Source organism: Tamandua tetradactyla, chromosome 4, assembly GCF_023851605.1.
Source record: "Tamandua tetradactyla isolate mTamTet1 chromosome 4, mTamTet1.pri, whole genome shotgun sequence".
In the NCBI taxonomy this organism is placed as follows: Eukaryota; Metazoa; Chordata; class Mammalia; order Pilosa; family Myrmecophagidae; genus Tamandua; species Tamandua tetradactyla.
The window spans coordinates 198,568,008-198,593,572 of NC_135330.1; the positions used below are offsets into that span (position 1 = coordinate 198,568,008).

General features: G+C 39.2%; 1 protein-coding gene across 3 annotated transcripts; it reads left to right on the forward strand.

Annotated features, from left to right (window-relative positions):
- RFC3 (replication factor C subunit 3) lies at positions 1–24,736 on the forward strand. 3 transcript variants are annotated; one of them, XM_077159013.1, is made up of 10 exons: positions 65–189; positions 2,997–3,136; positions 9,579–9,716; positions 12,363–12,430; positions 14,357–14,454; positions 18,481–18,662; positions 19,347–19,483; positions 19,573–19,671; positions 23,218–23,287; positions 24,445–24,736. In XM_077159013.1, the coding sequence occupies exons 2-10, from the start codon at positions 3,056–3,058 to the stop codon at positions 24,634–24,636; spliced, it is 1,065 nt and encodes a 354-aa protein (XP_077015128.1). In that variant the 5' UTR covers positions 65–189; positions 2,997–3,055; the 3' UTR covers positions 24,637–24,736. The 3 variants fall into 3 exon arrangements, with proteins under 3 accessions (XP_077015127.1, XP_077015128.1, XP_077015129.1); XM_077159014.1 differs by lacking the exon at positions 2,997–3,136 and adding an exon at positions 6,700–6,737 and having other exon boundaries at positions 68–189; XM_077159012.1 differs by lacking the exon at positions 2,997–3,136 and having other exon boundaries at positions 1–189.
- Positions 24,737–25,565: the final 829 nt, after the last annotated feature.

Sequence of the window (25,565 nt, forward strand, 5' to 3'; positions counted from 1 at the left end):
TCGTGACGTCACGGAGCCGGCGCTCGCGGGAAACTCGTCTGGGCGTCCCGGGAAGGCGCGCGCGCGGGCTCTGAGGCGTCAGGGCGGAGGTCGCGAGCTGCCATGAGCCTCTGGGTGGACAAATACCGGCCCTGCTCCCTGGGACGGCTGGACTACCACAAGGAGCAGGCGGCCCAGCTGCGCAACCTGGTGAGTCGGCTGGGCCCGCTGGGGCGGTGGGCGCCGAGGGCCCCGAGGCGGGGCTGAGGCCGGCCCCAGCGCCGCGTTTGGCGGGTGGGGAAACTGAGGCCCGGAGGTCTCAGGAGCCGCGGCGAGTTGGGGGCCCCTGCGCGGCTGTCTGCAGCAGCCCGTCTCCCCTCGGGCGTCTCCATCCCGTCCTGAGACGGGAAGGCGTGTGGGGGAAAACTTCTGGGGGCTCTGCTTCCGCGGCGCACCCCGCGGGGCAGGAACGGGGGCTCCGCCGAGCGCCGTGGGGGGGTTACCGTCAGCGGGTCCTCGGGGTGCCGTGAGGGGCGTGTGGTCATCCCGCTTGGCCGAGGGAACGAGCTGGGACGAGGCTGAGTCGCTGGAGGAGAGAGCCGGCGAGGGGTCGGGCCCGTGTCGGAGTCCAGACCGGGCGGGAAGCCGCGGCCCTTCCCCGCGAACGTGATGCCCGTCCAGCACCCGCCGTCGCGCGCTGCCTGGGGCTTTGCAGGACTCCGTCCCCTTAGCACACTTGGAGAATTGGTAGGATGGGGCTTTGCAGGACTCCGTCCCCTTTGCACACTTGGAGAATTGGTAGGATGGGCTTTGCAGGACTCCGTCCCCTTTGCACACTTGGAGAATTGGTAGGATGGGGCTTTGCAGGACTCCGTCCCCTTTGCACACTTGGAGAATTGGTAGGATGGGCTTTGCAGGACTCCGTCCCCTTTGCACACTTGGAGAATTGGTAGGATGGGCTTTGCAGGACTCCGTCCCCTTTGCACACTTGGAGAATTGGTAGGATGGGCTTTGCAGGACTCCGTCCCCTTTGCACACTTGGAGAATTGGTAGGATGGGCTTTGCAGGACTCCGTCCCCTTTGCACACTTGGAGAATTGGTAGGATGGGGCTTTGCAGGACTCCGTCCCCTTTGCACACTTGAGAATTGGTAGGATGGGGCTTTGCAGGACTCCGTCCCCTTAGCACACTTGGAGAATTGGTAGGATGGGCTTTGCAGGACTCCGTCCCCTTTGCACACTTGGAGAATTGGTAGGATGGGGCTTTGCAGGACTCCGTGCCCTTTGCACACTTGGAGGATTGGTAGGATGGGCTTTGCAGGACTCCGTGCCCTTTGTACACTTGGAGAATTGGTAGGATGGGCTTTGCAGGACTCCGTGCCCTTTACACACTTGGAGGATTGGTAGGATGGGCTTTGCAGGACTCCGTGCCCTTTGCACACTTGGAGGATTGGTAGGATGGGCTTTGCAGGACTCCGTCCCCTTTGCACACTTGGAGGATTGGTAGGATGGGCTTTGCAGGACTCCGTGCCCTTTGCACACTTGGAGGATTGGTAGGATGGGCTTTGCAGGACTCCGTCCCCTTAGCACACTTGGAGAATTGGTAGGATGGGGCTTTGCAGGACTCCGTCCCCTTTGCACACTTGGAGAATTGGTAGGATGGGGCTTTGCAGGACTCCGTGCCCTTTGCACACTTGGAGAATTGGTAGGATGGGCTTTGCAGGACTCCGTCCCCTTAGCACACGTGGAGAATTGGTAGGATGGGGCTTTGCAGGACTCCGTCCCCTTTGCACACTTGGAGAATTGGTAGGAAGGAATTTGATGTGAACCCTTATTTGGGATGCTTCCTTTTCATTTTTTCGAATCCTAAGCGTTTATCTCGCTTTGATAATTTGCACAACAGTTAGAAAATAGACTGCAGTTTCTTCCTGCAGTTAACTTTTAAGTGCCATATATATACATGTTGTGCCTTTTTTCCCCTTCTCTGCGCCATTCCTTTTCTTTCCCTAGTTCCACCTGAATAGATTTTTTTTTGTTATAATTCCTGTATATGTTTTCAACAGTAGTTTGTGAATCATCTGCTGGATTGGAAAACAGAAACATATGTTCTCATTTTGTCTTTTTCAGTAGACATTTTTTTGTGACTTCTGGCAAGCTTTTTTACTCAGTCAACGAATGTTTATTGAATACCTAGTACTGAAATTATATCTGGGTAAAACAGATGAAACCTCTGACTCTGTGGTGTTAATAGTTTAGTGGGGAAATAGTGATACTAACCTTAAACAAGTAAACTATTCCAAGAATTAGAAGCTAATAAATGCTATGGAGAAAAATGAAACAGGGAAGTGGAAAAAGAACATGGAGGGCAAGAATTGTACTTTGTTTTTCTTTTTTGGCATGGGCAGGCTGCAGGAATCGAACCCAGGTCTCTGGCATGGCAGATGAGAACTCTGCCACTGGGCCACTGTTGCACCGCCCAGAATTGTACTTTTAAATAAGGAGAGCCTCACAGAGAAGGGACAGCTGAGCCAAGACTTGAAGGAAGTGAGGAAGCAATGAATACATGTACCTGGGGAGAAGAGTAGAGCAGGTGGAGGACACAGCAAGTACAAAATCCCTGAGGCAGCTGAGGGCAGAGGTTGCATAGCATGTGGTAAGAACTTCAGGTAGGGTAGCTGAGCCCCAGGAGAAACAAGAGGATGCAGGATTTTGGGGGGAGGGCAGTGAGGTCCTAAGTTCCTGCTTAAGTGAAATGGAAAGCCCTTGGAGGATTTTGAGCTGAGAATAACATCATCTGACTTACCTTCTTAAAACTTCCTGGTCTCAGTTTCATTTATAAAAGGAATGTGTTAGATTTATTAACTCCTAAGATAACTCATAATCCTCAAATTCCACAGGTATTAAGGCGTCCTTGACTTAGGTTTCTTATGGAAGAAATTTTTGGCCTCATCCTGAGACCTTTATGATGTCTTTGATAAAAGTGTCTAATGATACTGATTGTGAAAAGTGCATCTTGTAGAGAGTGGAGAGAAAAAGGGTCTTGAGAAGGTGTCTGTGGAAGCCATTCATCTACTGTTTATGAAAGGACCGTATGATGCCGATGCAACTGGTTTCGCTCAGCACTTTGGTGTTCTAGTACAACCTGTTTCACAGTTGCAGGTACGGTTTAATTGTAAAGTACTTTTTACAAATACAAATGAGAAATAATTTTTTAAAATAACTCCATCCTTATAATAATCATTAGAAAAGTTGTCATGAGACTGAAGAGTTTTTTTCTCCTTTCTTTAATTACTGGTATTACATCAATGCTAGTTTTTTAAAAAGAAGTTACAGCTGTTGACTTCATTTATGGATAGATTTCGTTTTTTTTACAAAAGTGTTGGCTTCATTATTACTAGCCATGTGTATTGGTTTGCTAAAGCTACTAGAATGCAATATACCAGAAATGGAATGGTTTTGAAAAATGGGATTTATTTAAGTTACATGCTTATGGTTTTAAGGCCATAAAGATGTCCAAACGAAGACATAAGAAAGACACCTCGTGTTAAGACAGGCTGATGTCTGTCACATGAGAAGGCATGTGGTGGTATCTGCCAGTCCTTATTCCTGGTTCCATTGCTTCCATCTTTTGATGCCAGTGGTTTCCTCTCTAAGCATCTGTGGGCTTTCACTTAGCTCTTCTGGGATAGCTCTTCTGGGGGTTTTGGCTTACTTAGCATATCATGGGAAGGCACATGGTGATGCCTGCTGGGTTCGAAACGTCCCTGTCTAGGCATCTGCCCTCTCTAAGCATCAGCAGGCATCTCCAAGCATCTCTGTAGCAGCTGTTCTCCAGGCGTCTCTGTTGGCTCTGAGGTTTCTCCAAAATGTTTCCCCTTTAGAGGATTCCAGTAAACTAATCAACCCTACCCTGATTAGATGGAGAAATAGGTCGTCAATCTCCATCTAATCAAAAGGCCATACCCACAATTGAATGTGTTACATCTCCATGGGAATAATCTAACCAGAAGGTCACACCTACAATTGAGTAGGTCACTCTCCATAGAAACAGTGTAATCTAATCCACTAAACAGTAGGTCTGGCCCCACAAAATTGGATCAGGATTAAAACATGGCTTTTCTGGGATACATAATAGTTTCAAACCAGCACAGCCTAGAGCATATTTTATTTTCTATGATCATGTTTTTGTTGTACAAAATTTAGAATATATATTGTGGGCCATGTAATATACTGGTTTTATAATAAATTTTCTTTTAAAAAAAGATTCATTTATTGCCTGTTGAATCCAGTTTAATACAACTATGAAACATTTAAAGCCTAACTTTTATTCTTGGTTATGGGAAGTTTAAAAATGACAAAGGCATGGTTTCTTTCCTCGAGACTTTTCTGTTTCAGTGCCAGAGGAAGATGAGTTTACAAGGTTCCAAACTCCCTCTCTGTGAAGGCACTTTTTCATTTTTCTATGATGGTTACTTAAAAACTTTTCCCTTGCAATATTTTATTGCACCTGAGGATAAAGACTGTGTCCTAATTATCTTTATAGCCTTCACAGTATTGTTCCCAAACCTGACTGATCATCAGAATCACCTGGGGAGCTTTTTAAACCTACGTGGTCTCCTGTTGTAACATAGGAGACACTGTCCATGTCCTGCTCTGTCTTAAGTCTGAGGTGCACACAGACTGGCATCCGGTTTTCTTCCTCTGTAGTTTGTCTGTGGCTTTCTCTTGCTGACTCCTCAAACCAACTTGGAATACCTGGGAATGAATGCCATCCCCTTCCCTGGGGGAGGACTGCTGAGAGAGCTGTGACCCTCCAGCTTCCCCACACCTTGAATGGGATAACCCTACCGTGTGTGTTTACATTGGCTCCTAGAATTTCTCCAGCAGAATTAAGCCACAGATACCTACAGTGGTTTCGAATGTGCTAGTACTTTCTAATTGGCTGCCTTCCTTTCCTTGTTTTGCTTCCCCACTTCTCTCTAGAAATTTTCCTTTACCTCCTAGAGAAACCAGAAATTCCCAATTCTTGTCACGGGAATTGTTTCTAGGAGCCCAAACTAGTACAATATCGATGGTAGAGTTACCAAATATTAATCATGGATGGTGATCAGTAATCAATCAGTAGTTCATTTATTTATTTTTGAATGCTGTATGGCAGGGTCACATTTCATTATTTTTCCATGTGGGAAATACCTGGAACAGGAATCGAATCCTGGTCTCCCACACTGCAGGTGAAAATTCTACCACTGAGCTACCCTTGTACCCCTAATCAGTACTTTATATTAAAGTTCTGTGAGAGTTTGGCAGTCAGCCAGGTTTGGGCATTCCTGCCTCCCAGCATGTAGTGTTGTTACATGTACTTCTAGCTATATGAAAGCTATAAAATCAGCACCAGGGCAGTAGCCATATTTCAGAATTTATTTTGTATGCACACACATATGCATGTATGTATTTGAAGTTTCAAGAACAGTTACATATTCAAAATATTTGGTGTTTAAAAAGCAGTTCAGACTCATCTGGCCCCATCAGTGCAGTGGGTTACTGGCAGCAGTCCTCCACAATGGCAGGGTTACCGGTAACAGCCCTCCACAGTGGCTTCCCTTCCCCATGCCCCAGCCCCTGCTACTGGGCTGGGCTGCATGCTTAGTGCTTGGCTCAGAACCCCTGAAGCACCCACAGCAGTCAAAAATGCCCATTCAGTCAAATGCTTGAGGGCTCGGTGGTGTCAGCAGAGAGGAAGACGGGTGCTAACCAGTGAGTGTGCTCAATGTGTACGACATGTGCTGGATGAACAAATGCACCTCATCCGGGGGAATTCTGGAATATTTTGAATTTCCCCAGGAAATTTTTCTGAACTAGGAGAAACATTCACATTTAAAGTAGCTGTTGTTTTAGAGAGCACTGACTTCCTATAAAATGATATAGAAAAAAGTTGTGGAAGAACTAGGGAAAGAATATAAAGACAGTGCCTATCATTTGATGCATAAAAGCTGCAATCATTTTTCTTCAGCTTTATTAGAGATTCTATGTGGGTAAGAGTCCTTGCTGCATCAGTGGACTTGTTTGTTTCTGCTGTATACCCCTTCTGCAGAGTTGCCTCTGGAAGGAGTGACTTACTCCTGCAGCTTCCATCGAGTGTCAGCCAGAACCAGGATGAACTCGAGGAAGTGCAGGATGCTGCCGCATCAGCTTCCAGGGCAACCCCTGCAGCAGGCTCCAATCCTGGCATCACACTGACCTAAATGTTTTCAAGGTCACACATTCAGAACTCTCAGGCAGTTGAATATCTCTAGAGAAAAGCAAAGAGTAAGCATCTTGTGGATATTTCATATGCAAAGATGGCTATTCCACAAATCTCAGTTTTCAGCTCAAGGTTATATTTCTAATAAAAAAAATCACTTGGCACAGGAGGGAAAACTTTGTATGGAGCCACCCTCTATTTTTTTTATCCACTTGTAAATTTGGATTTACTTTTTATGTTCATAAAAACTTAAATTATAGTATTTTGTATTGCTGTTTACACATCTTGCATAGACTACCACTGTGAAAGAAGAAAATTGTCAAGTCTTCAAAAATTAGGCAGGTAATCTTTGTACACTTCTGCCAATTGCCAGAGCTATGGCATAAGTAATAGGCACACAGATAGGTACTTATGCAGGTATAGTCACCATCACCTACTTAAGAATTGTCTTTTGGATTTTTGTTTGTTTTTGTTCTTCAAGGTGTTGGCACCAGGATGCAGGGAGCCAAGCTGACCAAGGTGAGGATGCACACACACAGACCTGGCAGGGGGTCTGAGTCTACTCCCGGGCACACTTCCTCTTAGTACTTCCTCCCACCTTGAGTAGCACATCCACCGAGGTGCCCATTAAACAGTTGGTTTCCTTACAGATAACTATCTACCCAGGTAGGGTGGCACATTTTTGGGTGTATCTGGCATTGATGCTTTTGATTCTGAAATTCAGATGTTTTCCTTTGAGGATATTCTTACTAGTGTTTTGCACATCTTGCAGAGGGTGAAGGGGGCTCCTTTTATTTTAATGCATATTTAACGCATAGAACAGAGCTGGTTTGATGGGGTAGGAATATCTTAAGTGGTAACCTTCTGAGTAGCTGTGTGAGCTGACGTTCAGCTGTCTCTAACTATTCAGGCTACCTTTTGTACTAGACTTTAGAAACCAGTCTAAAGTAGTATACCCCCCAAAAGATAGTTCTTTGATATTTCAAACTTTATGTACCATCTCAGAAGAGTATTGGAGTTTTTTTGTTTGTTTGTTATGGGAGTAGATTCACCTCATAAATAGAATACCTAGTGTCACTGACCTCTTGTTGGAAATCATTTGCATGAATCTTGGAAAATTCATTTTTTTATGCTGTCTCATATGTATGTCTCTTACATTACATACTATGAATGAAATTGTCATCCCAGGGAAGTCCCCCTAACAAGGAGCATGTCTGCTTGAGTCTACTCCCAGTTTAATCCTCTGATGTAAGAACCACATCATTACATGTAAAATCATATTTTTCTGCTTTAAGAATGAATGTCCTATATAAGATATTGGACACAGTGTATACATTACCCAAGCCAGTCACTCCAGCTTTATATATATATATAGTTAGTTTTGAGTCATTTACATGTATTTAAACTTCTAGATCGGATTACTTGCTATTGTTCTATGTGAAGATACACATCTTATAGAAAACTACCCTTAAGCTGATTGTGATTCATTTTATCAACTTAAGCATACCCTGTTAATGGAAAAGTAAACCTTGGGTTATAAGCATTGACCTGACGAAAATGAAGCCTCTTAACCTAATTTATGCCCTCAACTGTTCTATTTCTGGAGAGGAAAGCCTTTACAAATTACTCTCAGTTCTTTAGGGGGCAGAACACTTGTTTTAAGAGACATGACAAAAAGAAGAAAAGAATGTATGATCTTGATGAAAAGTTGACTTGATTCAAGTCTAAAGATGTGATTTAGAACAAAACACTAAGGCTATAGCGGTGAGTTGGATCATTAAAAGTAGAGTCCTGTCACCAAAACCCAGGTTATTGATGCAGTTTGCTGAACATTTTGCTTTTCATTATGTGGTAGATGACAGTTTCTCCTAATCCTTTCAAATTATACATGATTTAAATCTGGGCTCTTGACAAATATAAAGGAGTTGCCATTAGTTAGATACTTGTTGGGTATAACCAAGAACATCCCTTCTGTGCTAGATTGTGCAGAATCCAGCAGCTCCACATGCAAATGAATTTGTTGTTACTTTGTTGTATTTCATCTGCAGCATTTGGAGTATAATAAAAATAGCACCAAACTGAATAGTGGACCAAGCCCAGTTGTCGTGGTAACAATCAGCAGATAAAACTTCTGCACATTAGGTTTCTTGCAATCTAATTGTACCTGAAGTTGGGAAATAAAGAGATTTTAGCAAATCTCATTCAAGTCAGGTCCTCTGCAGTTCAAAATTGAGAATAGATTCTCTTGTCTAATATTTAACCAGCTGTTCCTTGCCTTTGGAGAAAAATAATCTTGTTCTCAGGCTGATCTCTGATAAGAAAAGTCCCATATCAAGAATCTCATCATTAAGATACATGGAATATGATTGAGTCAGATATTCTCTTTGTAGTTGTAACAGGTAAGACATACTTCTTTCTCAAGGTTGATTGGACAGTATTAGCGTATCAAAAGCTGCTGGTGGGTGCACAAGTGGTTCAGTGGTGAATGCCTGCCTTTCATGCGCGAGACCTGGGTTCGATTCCCAGACCATGCACCCCCCCCCCCCCCAAAAAAAACCTGCAGGTTTCTACTGTTTTAAATCTGCCCCCTCCCCTCTCCCCCCTGGCTTTTTTTTGTGTGTGTAAAACCTAGGAAGGTGGCATCAGTTTTGGGAAGTGTGTAGGATTGGAGAAGGTGGTGGTGCTGTTCTAAAGAGAGCTTCCACTCGATGCTAAAATCCGGACAGCTGATCTGACCCACAGCAGTAGTGCCAGTTACCCATCACCAGCATTTGTATGGCAGGGAATTCTGCTTTTAATTCATTGATAACAAAGTGTCTGTAGAACTCTATGTCCATGGCTTCTCTCCATCACCAAACAAGTAGATACACACTCACTGCTTCAGGTTCTCATCCGTGTATCTTCTTGTGGTTCCATTTCTGTGAAATGCTCTGTAATTTTGATACATGCTGTATTTTCTTTAAACAACGTAATATAAAAAGACTTGAGTTTTGTTCAGCAAGCTGACCATACTGCCATCGTGTCCCTTTCTCTTTGGTATGGTTTTAGAGCACAGGTAAATTAGTAGACTTTCATTGCTTCTCAGTCAACATGTATACATCTTCACTGCTTGAAAGGTGTTGCAGCTGTTAAGGAATCTTCATGAACCTGGAGATACTTTCTTCTGAAGTTGAATGCAGTTATACTGTCACCGATAGTATTTATATTAAAAGGTACCAGGAATCCTCACTTTTGCTGTCTTGATACAGCATTTAGCTATCATGTTGTAGCATTGAAATATATCAGTTTATTAAAAATTGCTTTTATAAGAAAAAAGAGTTCAGTTTGACTAGGGAAAATGCTTTGTACTTTTCTTTCCAGGTGCAATGTGGTGACTTTCCTCACCTGTTAGTTTATGGACCATCAGGTGCTGGAAAAAAGACAAGAATAATGTGTATTCTACGTGAACTTTATGGTGTTGGAGTGGAAAAACTGAGAATTGAACACCAGACCATCACGGTAAGTATTTCATTTTAAGGCCCTCCAAATATTGATGACAAGGTTATATGTCATCAGTTTACCCCCACCCTCCAGTTGCCGTCCATTGTATGATTTAAATGAGTTCTACAGGTGTTCTGGTGCACAAGGATTCAGAGCTACTGATTTATAGACCTGACTTTGTAACGAGACCAAAATCTGTTAGTTTATAGAAGAAATACAAACAACAGGCAAAATGTAGAGGTAGGATTCATGTCACATTACCTCCTAAGTTGATGTGTCAGCAGCTTGAACTAGGCTCACAATTTCTGAATTTCATTATTATGAGGGCCACAGTGGGAATAGAAAGAAAGGGAGAGGTTTTGAGAAAAATTTTGAAGATGGAATGAAGTGACTTGGTAGGAACTGGGGAACTGAATAAGTATATTGAAAAAGAAGGAGTCTGGGCTTGAGCTCTTAGGAGGCTTTCTGTGATCTTGCCCTGACTTGGCTTTCCTACCTCGTGCCATTCAGCTTATCTTCATGCTCTTTCCTTGAGGACGATGGTGAAGAGCTTGCTGAAGTGTCTGCTGTCTGGAATGCCTCCCACCTCCATCAAAAGTAATTTTTCCTTTACGATCCATAATTTAGGCTTTTGTTGTTCTTTTTCTGTTTAACCTTGGTTATAGTTTATACATCTTTTTCCTTGACCAGACTGTTTTGAAGTCATGTTGGAAACATGTGTTCCTTCTCATATCTTTCATAGCCCCTGTTTATGGGCTTCTGTGTATTTGGCACTGAAAAGATGTATGCAGAATGACTGGATGGGAGTGCTGCCCAGAGGCTCTTCAGGGGGAGAAATGGGTTGAAGGCTTCTAGTTTGAAAGCTCTCAAAATGTAATATACCAGAAATGGAACAGCTTTTAAAACGAGGGATTTATTAAGTTGCAAGTTTATAGTTCTAAGGCCATGAAAATGTCCAAATTAAGCACCAACAAGAGGTTACCTTCACTCAAGAAAGGCAGATGAAATTCGGAGGTTCTTAACTGAAAAGGCATGTGGTGAACATGGCAGACATCTGCTAGCTTTCTCTCCAGACTTCTTGTTTCATGAAGCTCCCCTGGTGGCATTTTCCTTCATTCCAAAGGTCTCTGGCTATGTGGGCACTAAAGCTTTTTCCAAATGGTTCTCTCTTAAAGGGCTTCAGTAAGCAAGCCGAACTTGAATGGGTGGTGACACATCTCCATGGAAACCATCTGATCAGAAGTTACACCCACAATTGTGGGTGGTCACATCTCCGTGGAAACAGTAGAAAATCTCCCCCCCCCAGAATATTGAATGAGGGTTAAAACTGATAAATTTTATCCATGATAAATTCAAACTGCCGCAGAGGCTAAGCTTGATGAGCTTGTGTTTGGGCACCTTGACCTTGAGGTGCTGGTGGAAATGCTTATCGGATGTGTAGGGACAAATTTAATAAGAAATAGAACTTGTATTTTATAGAAGGACCTGAAACAAGAGCTGAACAAATGGAAAGACGCAGCATGTTCTTGGGTGGGAGGCTTAATATGTAAATGTCTTTTCTCCCTTTAGTATATTAATTTCAGAATAGAAAACATAGAAGCTGTTGAAGAAATGAAATAGATACCTGGCAACACAGGAGTTTTAAAAGTTTGTATTGCAAGAAATAAAATCAATAGGAAAGTGAAAGATTGTCAAAAAGTATTTGAAAGGAATGTAACAGATCATAGATTTTACAGTTTGACATCAGAAAGACAACCCAGTAGAAAATGAACAAAAACTAGTCATAGAGAAATATGAATGATTAGAAAATGTATGTAAAGATTTTTGACCTTTGTGATAGTTAAGGAGAAAAGCAGTGCAAGACTTTTATTTACTCATCAGATGGGCAGAAATTAAAAGATGTCATAAAACCTGTAGATGGGGAATGCTGGGGAATAGTATTTGTACATTGTTGGTAGAAAAGCATATTGTTGGAGCCTTTGTGGAAAGCAGACTGGTTCTATTTAGAAAACACATACCCTTCAATCCAGCAAATTGATTATTGGGAATCTCTCACATAGAAATGAAGGTAGCACATCGGAGTTAATGTGTGCAAGGATGTTAATTTGTGGGATTCTTTGAGGTGACACAAAACAAGGAACAATGCCCACCATGCACGACTGGCTTTGAAACATCCACACTATAGATGTTACACAACTCTCACACCCTATACCAGTTGTTAGGGGGCATTGCCAAGTTACGTCAAGCAGGAAAAGCAAAACACAAATGTGTTTAATTCTCCACCCCTCTTTTTTTTTTACAAGAAACGACGCTATAAAAACAAGTTAATTTGCGTGTGTTATGGACAAGTCTATGAAAGTATACGTGCAATTTTTTATAATGATTACCTGTTTATAATTAGGAATGGTTTGGCAATTTCTGGAGGTTAGTAAAAAAAAAAAATTCACAATAAAAAAGGATGTGTGATGTGGCCCAATTTATTTTAATCTGTACGTTAAGCAAAGAGTGGAGTTAATGGATTAAAACATTAGTGGTTATCTCAAGTGTTATATTTTTATTAAGCAAAATTATTTATGTAATAAAAGCCAATGAGAATAAAAAGGAGAGGGAAGAAATAGCTAACAAATAAGCATTTATAAATCTTGTGTTTTTTTTTGTACGTAGACTCCGTCTAAAAAGAAAATTGAAATCAGCACTATTGCAAGTAATTATCACCTTGAAGTTAACCCCAGGTAAGTTGTTACTATATAGAAATAAACATTTTTAGAATAATGATTTTCAGCTTTTTCAAACAAAATTATACCTATGAGAGCCTAGTAAATACAGCAGATTTAAGTGTGGCTGCATAGAATCTTCCTACTTTCCTTTCTCCCAAGTCAGATGATTTTAATAATATGTAAATTTTCTTGCTGTACAGAGCTCGGTGTTTTTTTTCACAAAGCACCTTGTGTATAAAGTAAGTTAAATTATATTGCTCATTTAGAACTGTGTCTATAAAGGTAGAAATGTCTGGAGTGACTGTTTCAGGAACTGAATTTGGGTGAGATGTTTCTTTTCTATTTCCTGTTTTTCAAATTATTGATTATAGGATTTTTGATGGTTTTTTTTTTTAATGCCCGTACGGCAGGGTCACATTTCATTATTTTTCCATGTGGGTATCCCTTTATTGCAGCACTTTTTATTGAATTTTTTTGTCCGTTTGTTTCTTTGCTTTGCTTGTTTCTTTGTATTTGGGTACATGCATATGGAAATCAAATCTGGGTCTCCCACACGGCAGGTGAAAATTCTACCACTGAGCTACTCTCGCACCCTCGATTATAGGGTTTCTTGATAGTCTGTCAATCTATGTTTATATTACCTTTCATGAGACAGTAAGATTAGGATCTTGTTGGGGAGGCACAATGAAAATTTATGTAACAGCTGGTAAGTAATAAGTGGTGTAGGAATCATTGAATGGGGGGTGAAGTTGGGTAAGGCTTCGGAGCTTCCATGGGGCCTGATAAAAGAGTATCAAGGGTATCTTCAGGCAAAGGCAGCTGTATAGCAGTGGTACAGAGACAGAAGCAAGCATCCATTTCACGGAGAGGAAGGAGACTGAATGGAGCAGAAGAAATATAGTTATAGGCTCATGGACACTGAAAAGCATCACATGGATTGATATTTAACTGTGAGAGGTAGGTATTATTAGTGTTCTCTGTAGGTTTGTCAAGGAGTATTAAGAGAAATAAGGTCGGTGGGACTAGGTCATCATAAAAAAAGAAGGAGTGTTAGTTTGATAGGCAAAAGGGAAATGTTTTAGATTCTTAACTAGGAAAATTATCATAAAAGAGACAATTTAAGGACACTGATGTAATAGTGAATTGGGGAATACATGATGGCTGTTTCAGAAAATAGAGCTGATTGCTTTGCCCTCCTGTTGTAAGTTCCTCTTTAGCAAGAATAGGCCATTAGAGATTAAGCTGATTGCTTTTTAGGTGTTTGAAATTGGCATTCATTCAGCCTAAATTACTGGATAGCATAGGTTGGGTTGTGAGGTGCTTGAAGCAATAATGTAGTTATAAGTGACAGATTAATGGCTAGATGTAATGAGTGTATAGCTTAGAGAGTTCTGACTTTTTGTCTTAAACCCAGCTTGTTTATTCCCTCCTCTTACCAGCCCTTGAATCAGCTCTGGGGATGTTGGGAACAGACTTTTCCAGGCTTGTCCTCTCAGATCTTTGCTATGTTAGGGATGAGAACAGAATTGTGGGTTGAATTTCTGTTTCAAAGAATTATTTTTGTGTTTTGAATAATTACAGATACTTGAGAAATTAGCTGTAACTAGGTATTAATTTTTGATAATGGATACAAAAAATGTCAAAATAGTTGCCACACAATTATTAATTATTCCAGTTTTGAAGCCATAAACTTAAGAACACGTTTTTTCAGTGAAGTTAATAAAATTTAATTGAGTACTGGAATATTGTTTGTATTTGTGATAACCCTAAAATATTTCACTTTTAAGGTTTTGTGGCTATAATTATGTATAATAATTTTTATTAACATTTTAACCAATTAAGGTCTTCAACATTTTTCTTTATAATAGTAGGTTAAGAATAACAGCATGATGTTCTCTAAATAGCCACAAAAATATTTGGCACTGTTTTTGTTCTGTCCAGCGATGCTGGGAACAGTGACCGAGCAGTCATTCAGGAGATGTTGAAAACAGTGGCACAGTCACAGCAACTTGAAACTAACTCTCAACGAGATTTCAAAGGTATGGATTAAGAAGATTTCTTTTTATGAGGCAATCGACTTATAAGCCACGAGGGTCTTAGAAGTGGGCACATGCGCACCCCGTTTGTTTGGCAGGTATTTATTAGGCCTCCCCTCTGCTCCTGGTTTTGTGCCACACGTTTGAGGTTCAGACTGAGCAAGAGGGGCGTGCGCCTGTGTGCTTACGGGGCTCTGTCATCCAATGAAATGGAAGTTGGAGGGAAAGAGGAGACTTTCATATTTTAGAACGAGGTGAATGTTGAAAACTCACTTCTTAGTTACAGTAAATTACATGATTTTTAAATTGCTGTGGTTATGACCAAAAATAAATGCTCAGTATAAAACATTTAGATAAAACAAGAAGAAAATGAGTCACCTGCAATTCCACCATCCAGTGACCACTGTCACTAACATTTTAATCCTAACCTTACAGTATTTTTTCTATGTATATGTAAGCATACATTCTTAGAGATGACATTTTGCTGACAAATATGCAAATATTTAATGCTTTTGGTATATTTTGCCAAATTCTTCATTGAAAGAGGACACAGACTTATACTGCCATTGGCAAGTGTTTAGGATACCTATTTCTCCCTGACATTCACCAGCACCATATATAATTATTTTTAATCTTTATCATTTTGAGTGTAGAAAAATAAATTGTTTTATTTTTCTTTAGTATTATCATTTTTTCATTGGCCAGTTTTATCCTTTTGTGAATTGCCTGCCTGTATTCCTAACCTATTTCTTTTCTTTCTCAGTCTCTGTATTTCATGATAAAATCTACTTATTTGGATCTGAGTCTTTTTAAAAGCATTTGTTAACTGATTTTGTTTGTATGTACAACAGCTATTCATTTTTATATCTCAATTTTATATAGTGCTATGTTATTATATTGTTTGTAGTAGCCTTTCCATTTGTTCTTTAGTTTTTCAGCATGTTTTCATTGTTGTTATTTTCAAGAAATTCTGTAACTTACTCTGTATTTCACTTTTCATTTCATACTTATCTAATAGACTGGTTTAAAATTTCATGTGGAAGTGTTTTTTTTTATTTTTTAAAGCTAATTTACATTTTTAATGCATTACAGTCAATGAATGCATTTTATTCTTGAAGTTTGAGCTTTATTTGTGACTAAAATAATGACAAATTTGGTGGAGGTTTCATGTGTAAGTAAAAAGATGTGTTCTCTTTCATCAGGATTCAAAATCCAGTATATATATACCTATTATTTTGTTAAATGTTTTGTAAATCCATCACTACATTAGAAATGTCTTGAATTAAAGGGTATGTTAGCATCACCTATTATTAGTATGTTTCTAGTTCTCCTTGAGTTTCTTACAGTTAATGGTTTGTGAATGCAAGTATGTTGTTTTAAGTACATAAGTAGAAATATTTGTTATCTCTTAAACATGAATTGTTTCCCTTAGCTTTGTAAGTGTCCTTTATCTTTTTAAATTCTTTCTGACAGATTTGTGTCCCTGTTTTACTTAATTTACAGTGATCTGACATTTCTTTTCACCTGCCCAGCCTTTTGGTCTGTAAACTTTCTCGGTATATTTGGTTTAGGTGTTTCTTTTTTATAGCATACTGTTGGATTTTGCTCTGTTGGCTACATTGTTTTCTTTTAATGAGGGAGATAAGCCCATTTAAAATACCTTTATTAATATATTTGGCCTTATCTCTTCCATTTTGATTTGTGTAAAAATCTCTTTTGGTGTGTCTTTTTTTATTTAGGGAGGTCTCTTTTTGTTTTATTGGTTACTTTTATACCTAATTCCTTTATATAATGCCCTCAGACTCACTCCTTCTATCTTTGATATGTATTTGGTTTGCAGTTGGGTACTGGATACCTGCCTACCATGAGCAATATTGAGATTGGTCATTGTAATTATTCTATATATTTTCAGAGCTTCCAGTATATATGGCTGTCTAACCTCTTTTATAACCATTATTTATTCTTAGTTCTTATACACTAGTTCCATTTCTTAAGCTTATACACCTCTGGTCTGTTTTATTGTCTGAGTCTTAATTTCTAGGGGCTTTTTCAGGGAAGGGTAATGGGATTAGAATTCTCTGCATTCTAGCATGTTTATAGTAGTTTGTCTTGAGTCCTTTATACTTTGCAGGTCTGTATTAAAATAAAATTTAAATTCATGACTCACATTTCTTTTCTTTTTTTGCCTGGATTACCAAAGTTGTATGTGTGTGTGTCCTATCATTTTATTAGACTATATATTGTATATATTAGAATAGGTTGTGGTATTTGGCTACTCTGTGTTGATTTTCCAAGTTATGTTTTATGCCCTTTCAATATGACATACTTAGCTCAGAAAAATTTTCGAGCATATTTTAGTTTTATTATATATTCCGTTGCTATTACATTGTTTTTCTTCAGTCTCCTGTTATATGCATGTTGGATTCTTTTTAGTTTATATTTTTCACTTTATTTCAAATATCTCTTATTTATTAAGAAATTTTTCCTTTTCATCTTAATTATTCATTGTGTTTGTTTTTATGTTCCTTTTAGGAAGCACTTCTGAAACGGATTTTTCCTTATTATTCTAATTATTTCTTGAGTTCTGTCAGCTCACTTCATTCTTGTTTTATAGCTTGAATCATTTTCTTAATTTTTTAAAGCTCATCGTGACATGTTAGCATACAATTTTTATCTGATTTGTGGGCCTCTCTTTCTGGTGTGTGTTGTCCATGGGATGTTATTCTGTCCTGTCCTGCTTTCTTTGTACTATACTCTGTTTGAATTCAACTGTGATCCTTCCTGATGCTTTTTCATTTCTTCAAGTGAAGTGAGTTTTCCTGTCCTCTTAGGTAGGACTGGTGAGCCAGGAGGGTGTTTCTACATTTGGAGCTCTAGAGCTGCCTCTTGGTTTGTTTTCACAGTGATAAAATATATGGCCGTGTATTCTCAGAGGTCTGCCTCCTAATTTCTCTGCCACCTTGATCTGATTATTTCCTTCAGTTCTGATTTTCCTATTCTCATTTGGTTTTACTTGTAGAATTTCTTCTCACTGTGGGACATTTTCTTGGAAAGGAACTTCATTTTGGTAGTTAGAAGGGTTTATAGGGTCAGGCTTGCATCATGGTTCTCTTGTTCCCACTTGTGAATTGGGCCCTGTGGATCCCTTTCCCAGTTTTGTCTGATAGGTTGGTCCAGGATACTTTCCACTGTGTTCTTGTGGGCATTTTTAGTATTCCCCTTTCCTAAAGGCTGTCAGAAACCTAATTGACTTCCTTTTACTTCCTTCCCCAAAGAAGCTAATACCATATGGGTGTTTATGTTTTAGTTGTTTGGTCTCACTTATTCATACTTAGTATTCTTAGGTAAAATTTGTTACTTAGTTTTGATATAGATATTTTCCATGGGTCTTTGGTTTCGGAATCATCAGTTGCTCTATTTTTATGGGGGATATTGAAATGCTACACTACTGCCACTGATACCCTCTGCAAGAAGTTTCTTAATGTAATGAATAGTACAGCAGTTGGGATTAGTCCCTGTCTACATATTATTCCTGAAATACTTTAAGTGCCCACCCGTGACTATAGCTAGCAGAGTTGTACTGTCCTAGTGGTTAGGTGTCTTTATGCCTTGTTGACAGCATCTCTTGCACGAGTGTTTTCTCAAGTACATTCCTTAGAATGCAAGATTTTAAGGTGTTCCACAAACTGTGTTCCTAAGACAAGATATTTTGGGGAAATGCAGCATAGTACATCTTGCCATGATGATTTGTAGTGCTTATTAATATATAAAAGAGTGATGAATTCTACAGCAAGGTCAGTTCTTTAACTTCATGTATCCTAGTGTTGTCTTAATCTTGTTTGACTAGGGAATTTAAAAAAATAAAAATAAGTGATTTTACCATCCATTTAACTTTAATGTGCCATGGCCAGCCAAGGGGAAAAGTAAGATATTAAGGCTTATTATTCAGGATTTCACTCTGAATAATGAGGAAGAAGAAAGGAGACAGATGTTAAGTTGCAAAGTTTGTTTTGTTTCTCCTTGGCTCAGTGGTATTACTGACAGAGGTGGACAAGCTCACCAGAGACGCCCAGCATGCCCTGCGCAGAACCATGGAGAAGTACATGTCCACCTGCAGGTTGATCCTGTGCTGCAACTCCACCTCGAAGGTGATCCCACCTATTCGCAGTAGGTGCCTGGCGGTCCGCGTGCCTGCTCCCAGCATTGAAGAGGTAAGTCAGGTTAAACTCCTCAGAACAGTTCACTTTGATTCAGTGTGTGCGTCCCTGTCATGTTTGGTTTTCGTAAAACCCTGGTGAAATGTATCGGTAATTCACGAACAGTTAAGACTCTAGATGGTAATGTAGATGCACAAACCAAGCCGTGTCCTAGTAGATGCCAAGACCAATATATATGAAAACATTTCTCTTCAGAGCATCTTTTACTTCCAACAAGTAGATATTATGACCTTCACTACACTAGGTAAAGGCCAGTTGTTTAGTGTCTTCTACCTCACCTCAATTTAATTGGCTGTAGGAGGAGACCTGAGTATGGAGGGAATAGGTGTTAGGAGGAGATGAGGTGGGAATGTCCTTTAGAGTTCAGTCCCTAGCTAGGGCACCAAAGTTAGTCTGAAACAATACTAGTATTTTTTTCCCCTCTATCATTCTTGCTGGCTAGCAATAATAACAGTTGCTCACAATAAAACCCTTCTGTACTGTTAGTAGATTTTTGGAGATTTTATGCAAAATAACAATAATATGTGACATTGTGTGAATTGCACAATGGTAAAGTACCTTTATTACCACTTTCACCTGTAAAAATTTTGGGAGTCATACAGTTAAAAATGTCTTTAAAGATGTTATCAGCAGAAACTGTTTCGATGTGCTTTTTGATGTTAATTATTTTATTTGTAGATTTGCCATGTGCTATCTACAGTGTGCAAGAAGGAAGGTCTGAATCTTCCATCACAGCTGGCTCAGAGACTTGCAGAGAAGTCCCGCAGGAATCTCAGAAAAGCCCTACTTATGTGTGAAGCCTGCAGAGTGCAACAGTGAGCAAAAGGGGGCAGTTACTACAGGAAACATTTGGGGACATACGCACACTGCTATTTAATTTATTGTATTATTTTTTGTCATGTAGGTATCCTTTTACTGCAGATCAGGAAATCCCTGAGACAGACTGGGAAGTGTACCTGAGGGAGACCGCTAATGCCATTGTCAGTCAGCAGACTCCACAGAGGTAACCAACCTGGGATGAAGGCGATAAAAGTTTTGTAATCCAGATGGCACACATTTTATGAGTTTTAGATTGGCTGCTTTATGCTAACACCAGGCCATTTAGAATTATAATTAAATCTTAAATCTAAATATTAAACTTTCAAAGAAAAGTTAAGATTTTATTTCAGAAATTTAGTGCTTCAGAAAAACTGGTCTGTGATGTCATGGATTTTATAAAGCTATTAACATGTAAAAGTACGATTCATATATAAATTAAATCTTGGAATTTTTAGTTTGCCTTGCAGATTTCAGATGACTTACTTTTAATACCTAACACAGTGTGGCTAGCTTTCTGATATTGAAGAGGACAGTATATACCTTTGTAATTGATGCACCAAATGCTAGAAGGATACTAGAATGTGAGCCAGTCTTCTCTTCTTCTACTGTGTTTTAGCTGAGTATCTTTCAGCAGGTAATTTTACCATAGAGGATCCTGTTGCTTCCCCACCAAGGATACGTGGGTCTGGATTGTTATGAGAGCAAGAGGCTTGTGCAGTAATGGTTTTAGACCTAGGGAACCCTATGTATATGTGTGAGGATGGGTTCTATGAAGAAAAATATCGTGTACATACCTTGGTACTTAGGAAGTATTTTTGGCGTATGAACTGCAAAGTAGTTTCCATTTACTTCGGTGGTTTTATCAGTGGTGGGGCCATACTGAAAACACCTCAACCACTAGTTGTTTGATTTATGGCAGCTCAACGTCAGAAGGAAATCTACACTTCTCCAGGTCAGTAGTGACCGTCTCAGGCCACACCCCTTGGGCAGGGTGGACAAGGTGGCCTGGACTCACTGAGACACAGTGCCCAGCCCTGTTACCTGTCAGAACTGAGAAGCCATTTTAGGACTTGAGAGAAGATATTGGTCACTTTGGGCTACAGAATAGCCTGAGGGCATCCACTAAAATTTAAGCTTCCTTGATTTGAAATGAAAATAATGGCGAAAGGAACGTACCACCTTTCCCCTTTAGGGTGGAAGGACTGCTGAGGTCTCATTTTGTAAGAGATTCTTCAAAGAGATTAGAAAATTTGCTTTTTGGCTGCGTGTAGATTAGTGGAGGTAGGTGGTGAGTCATATTTGAATTCCTGTTATTTGATTATTTTAGTTGAAAGAAAAAGTAGCTTTCAAAAAGAGTCAACCATCATAAGTGGTATAATAAGAAAAGGGATCTTGTTTTTTAGAAAACAGTGTGCACTCCATTCTTAAAAAAATCTCACCTTTTAAAGATAAAATTTCAAACAAAGCATGTCTTAAGAACCTTTTACTTTTATAAAATATTTCTATACTGAAGATGATGTTAGAGTCTTTTTAGGACACTGTTTCTTGTTTTTGTTTTGTTTTAAAAAAAAATGGTGGCATTAGAACTTCCCCACTTGTAAGGGATTCGTGCATAAATATTACAATATTTGACAATTATCAGATGCTTTTTTAAATCTTCAGTTGATTATTGCTTTGCTGAATTCTTCCAGCTACTCTTTGCTCCAAATTGCCTAACAGCTTTTGGCAACTCATAAATGACCTTATGCAAGAAGAGATGCTGCTGTTTCCTCTTCAAACAGTTATGGGGATCGATTCCATTGTGCTGCATAAAAAGAAATTTCCCTCAATTCCAGAAAGCTGTGGGCCTGATCAGAAATACTGAGAGGGCAGTGTCAGGTGACTGCTTCTGAGTTTTGAGCCCTTATTCTTGCTGTGATATTTATAGTATTGATTCTTAGTTGATCTTTTATAGAAGTCATATTTTCTAATTTGACTTTGTAAATGCTGATATTTAGTGAATGCATATGTCAGCTTGCATACTACATTCTCTTATTTGATTCATTTACTAGTCCTATGAGGAAAGTATTACTGTCCTTATTTTGTAGATAAGAACATTAGAATTTAGAGAGATTAAGTAACTTGCCCAGGGCATTCAATTAATGTCAGAGACAGTTCTAGAATACCCATTTTTACTCTGTCAGAAGAGTTTGTGCTCTTAATCACTTGTAGTCCCTGATGAAATAATGACAAAGACATAGTCAATGCAGAATTTAATGTTTTTAAAACCTGAGTAATACAGAAGTTGCCTCTGACTTGACCTGAGATGAGTGATAATGTCACATACTGTATGGGCCCAGCACGGCCCTGTAGCCAAACAGATCGTGACCCACTTTTCAGAAATAAACTATTTGCATAATTATAACAATGATTCTGTACCGCATGGCATTTATGTCCTTTTTATGTTTTAGTTATCAGGTTTTGTTTTTGAATCATACTACCATATTTTAGAAAGGTCAAGGGCTATAGAGTCAGGCTCAAGTTTAAATGTTGGCTGCACTGCTTTAATTTTGATGGAAGTCTACTCTCTATGAACTTCACATTCTTTTTCTATAGAAGAGAGGGATAAATAAAGGGCTGAAATGAAGCTAGCACAGAGTAAGGTGTTCAGATGTTTTGGCAGACGTTGGATGACTATGGACTCTCATAGTAAGATGCATTTATGTTTCAATCATGCTTCTGCTGTAGTCAGCTTTGTCAAGTTTTGTAAGCTCTCCAAACCTTTAGGTGATAGTCTTATCACCTAAAAAAAATGAAGATAACACCTCCTCACCGATCTGGTGTGAGAATTGTTTGTTATAGTGTTATCTATATTATAAATCCCTTCTCTGAAATATCAGAAGTATGGCACATCTACAGTATTGTTTTAACAAAGATTCAGAAGGTTTTTTTCCCCATTCGGGGTAGGTGTATATAGAGAGAGGTGTAGCTAAAGATACTTGTTTTATTTATCTTTGGAATTCTTAATTATCACTTTTTTCTTGCTGTTTTGAAATGTCATGTGTTCATTTTGTTCCTTTACCCTTTTCTCTTATAAAAGTGTTATGAGAAGGGCCTAGGGTTAAGGGCTTAGATGTCTGAATGTTCATACTCACTTAGGCACCTGGTTTCATGCTTAGCTGAAACCTATGACCTCATCTCTGGAAACACGACTTTGTTTTTCCACTATATTGAGTTTTCACTAAGCAGTCTAGATAGTAACATTTATATCTCATGTCTATATTCTCTTTTGTCCCTGGTGTAGTTGACTAGTGACTATATCATCTTTGCCCATAACCATTTTCTAATGTCCTGGGTAGTGTCTCTCTGGAGGAAAAAAAAAACATGCTTTGAAATATCACTATATTAAAATTTGTGGTATGAATAAGCTCAACTCCTCCTGATTCCTAAAGTCTCCATTCCTGTCTGATACTTTCTGGTACCTTTCAACTAATTCCTATCTGGTGTTTTGATATAATTAACAACCCTGAATATAAATGTTGTCTTAATTTAAGAGTTCTGAAAATTTTCTTTTAGAAAAATTAACTGAAATTAAGAGAAGCTTCGATATGTGTTTCCCATGGTAAACCATTTAAGAAAATGTACCTGAATTAGATTGCTCATTTAATACATAAAGTAAAACTGTATAGTAGGTGCTTGGAAAAATCACTTCTTTTCTTTGCAAACTAATTATTATTTTGTCTTTATATAGGCTCCTTGAAGTCCGTGGCCGACTCTATGAGCTTTTAACTCATTGTATTCCTCCAGAGATAATAATGAAGGTAACCCGATTTCAGACTGTGAGCTGTTTGACTGTACAGCTTGAGCAGTGGACCTGCTGTGTGGTCACAAGGCTTTTGCAGTGCCTAGATATGATGTCACCTCCCTCCTCTTCTAGCTCACTGCATCGGCAGATAGTTACTGAGCTTCCACCATCCCTGGCACTGCCTTTGGGGTCATGTTGAAGGAGACAGATGAGGGTCCTGCCTTCAGAGAATTTATATTGTAGTGGGGTGAAATGAGACACAGTAAAGCAGCAGGAGGATTTCAGAATATTCTAAGTATTGTAAAGGGAAGAGCAAGTTGATAATGATGGTAATGGTGGGTAGAGCTAAATTAAAGTAGATACGGCTTTTTTGAGAAAGTGAGGAAGTTCTGTTTAAGGTGAGATTTGGAGGATTTTAGGGAGGTAACCTTTTCAGTAGGTGAGAAGTATGAATTTCAGATAGCGAGGCTCAGAGCATGTGGGAAAGTGTGGTCAGGAATCAGGATCCAGCCTGTAGGAAAGCATAGGCCCTGCCTTCAGGTTTGCTCTGTCAGTGTCTGGCTAGCTGAATTGATGACATAGATTTTAGAGAACTCAGTGATTTTTGTTTGAATTTTACTAAAATTACACGGTAATACTTACATGAAAAGACACAAAAGATAGTGAATATACAAAGGGGAAAGTGAAGAACCGCCCTTTCATTTCCATAAAGACCTTCATTTACATACAAATCATTACATGTTCATGTGTGAGTGTGTGTGTAGCTTCAGTGTTCTCCAACTGTGTTTTTTTGTTACTGTGATAAAATGGATGCTATTTCATGATTGTACAAATTCTCATTCTTTTTAAATGGCTGACTAGTATTCCATTGCATGAATATAAAAATAATTTATTGACTGTGGTCCCTATTGGAACTTTAAGGCTGTCTGCACATTATTCTTCTAAGTATTGCTTCAGTGAGCGTCTTTGTACTTATTTCCGTGTACTGTTGTTCACGTTAATGTTTGGAGTGTGTCTGGTTCACATGGAAAAAGTTGAAAGTTTTGCATACATTGAAAAAAATATATTAATCCTAAAGTTCGACTTTCCTGTTTGAATGAGAGCAGTGAAACATTTTCAGCTCCTATTTTTTAAAAATGTTTACTTTTTAAATTACTAGTTATCTTTCTTCAGGGTCTTCTGTCAGAACTTTTACACAATTGTGATGGACAACTGAAAGGGGAAGTGGCCCAGATGGCAGCTCACTATGAACACCGCCTACAGCTGGGGAGTAAAGCCATTTACCACTTGGAAGCATTTGTGGCCAAATTTATGGCACTTTATAAGAAGTTCATGGAGGATGGATTGGAAGGCATGATGTTCTAACTTTGATCAGTAATTCTTCTGAATATTTCACAGTCAACATTTAAATACAGTTTCTATTGGAAGAGCTGCAGGTTAAATAAACTGTGTTTAGTTAATCACACCCTGTGTGTTTTGTTTTTGTAATAATTCCTCTGAACTCTCCTGTCTGATTTGGGCAGAGTTTGGGCTCAGATACCTCAAAACCGTCATGCTACCAAGTTAAACCTGGGTTGAAGAACACATTCAAGATTGCAGCCAGATCTCCGTATTGCTTATTTTTCACTTTTCTCATTTAGCAGTCAGGGATGTGCAGAGAGTTTGTGTTAACCCTTCTATGGATCTTTTGCTTCCAGGAACTCCTAGTTTAATTTCTCACTAGTCTGTTGGTTGGCATGAACTCAGCCTGCAACCTTGGGGTAGCAAAGCTGTGGGTTTTCACCCTCCTTTTTGAACCATGTTTGCCACGTTGAGCAAGCCATGGATCACTGTTTTTACTGACAGAGCTGTGGGAGACAGGGCCAGGCTGCAGCTCCAGGCATAGGCTTGCTCTCATTTTTACCCACCTGAACATTTTTTCATTTTCTTGTCTGACTTGTGTCAGTTTTCAGTACCCTGAATTGGTTGCTTTTTAACAGTTTTTTCCACTTTCATGATTTTCTGCAGGGGAAAAATCCCAATGTCTTCATGTTTCTATTACTAGAAATAGCCCTCTACTCTTTATTGCCTTTTGTACATTCACATTTCAATATGGTGTCACTTTCCTTCATCCTGAAGAAGTTCCTTTAACCTTTTTTATAAGGTGGGTCTGCTCATGCATTTTCTAAGATTTTTTTTTTTTGAGGTGGTGAGCTAAAAGTTCTTTAATTTACATTAATTTTTTTTTAAATTAAGTACTTCATTGGTGTATAATTTAAATATATACAGTAAAATGCAAAGCTCTTAAGAGTATA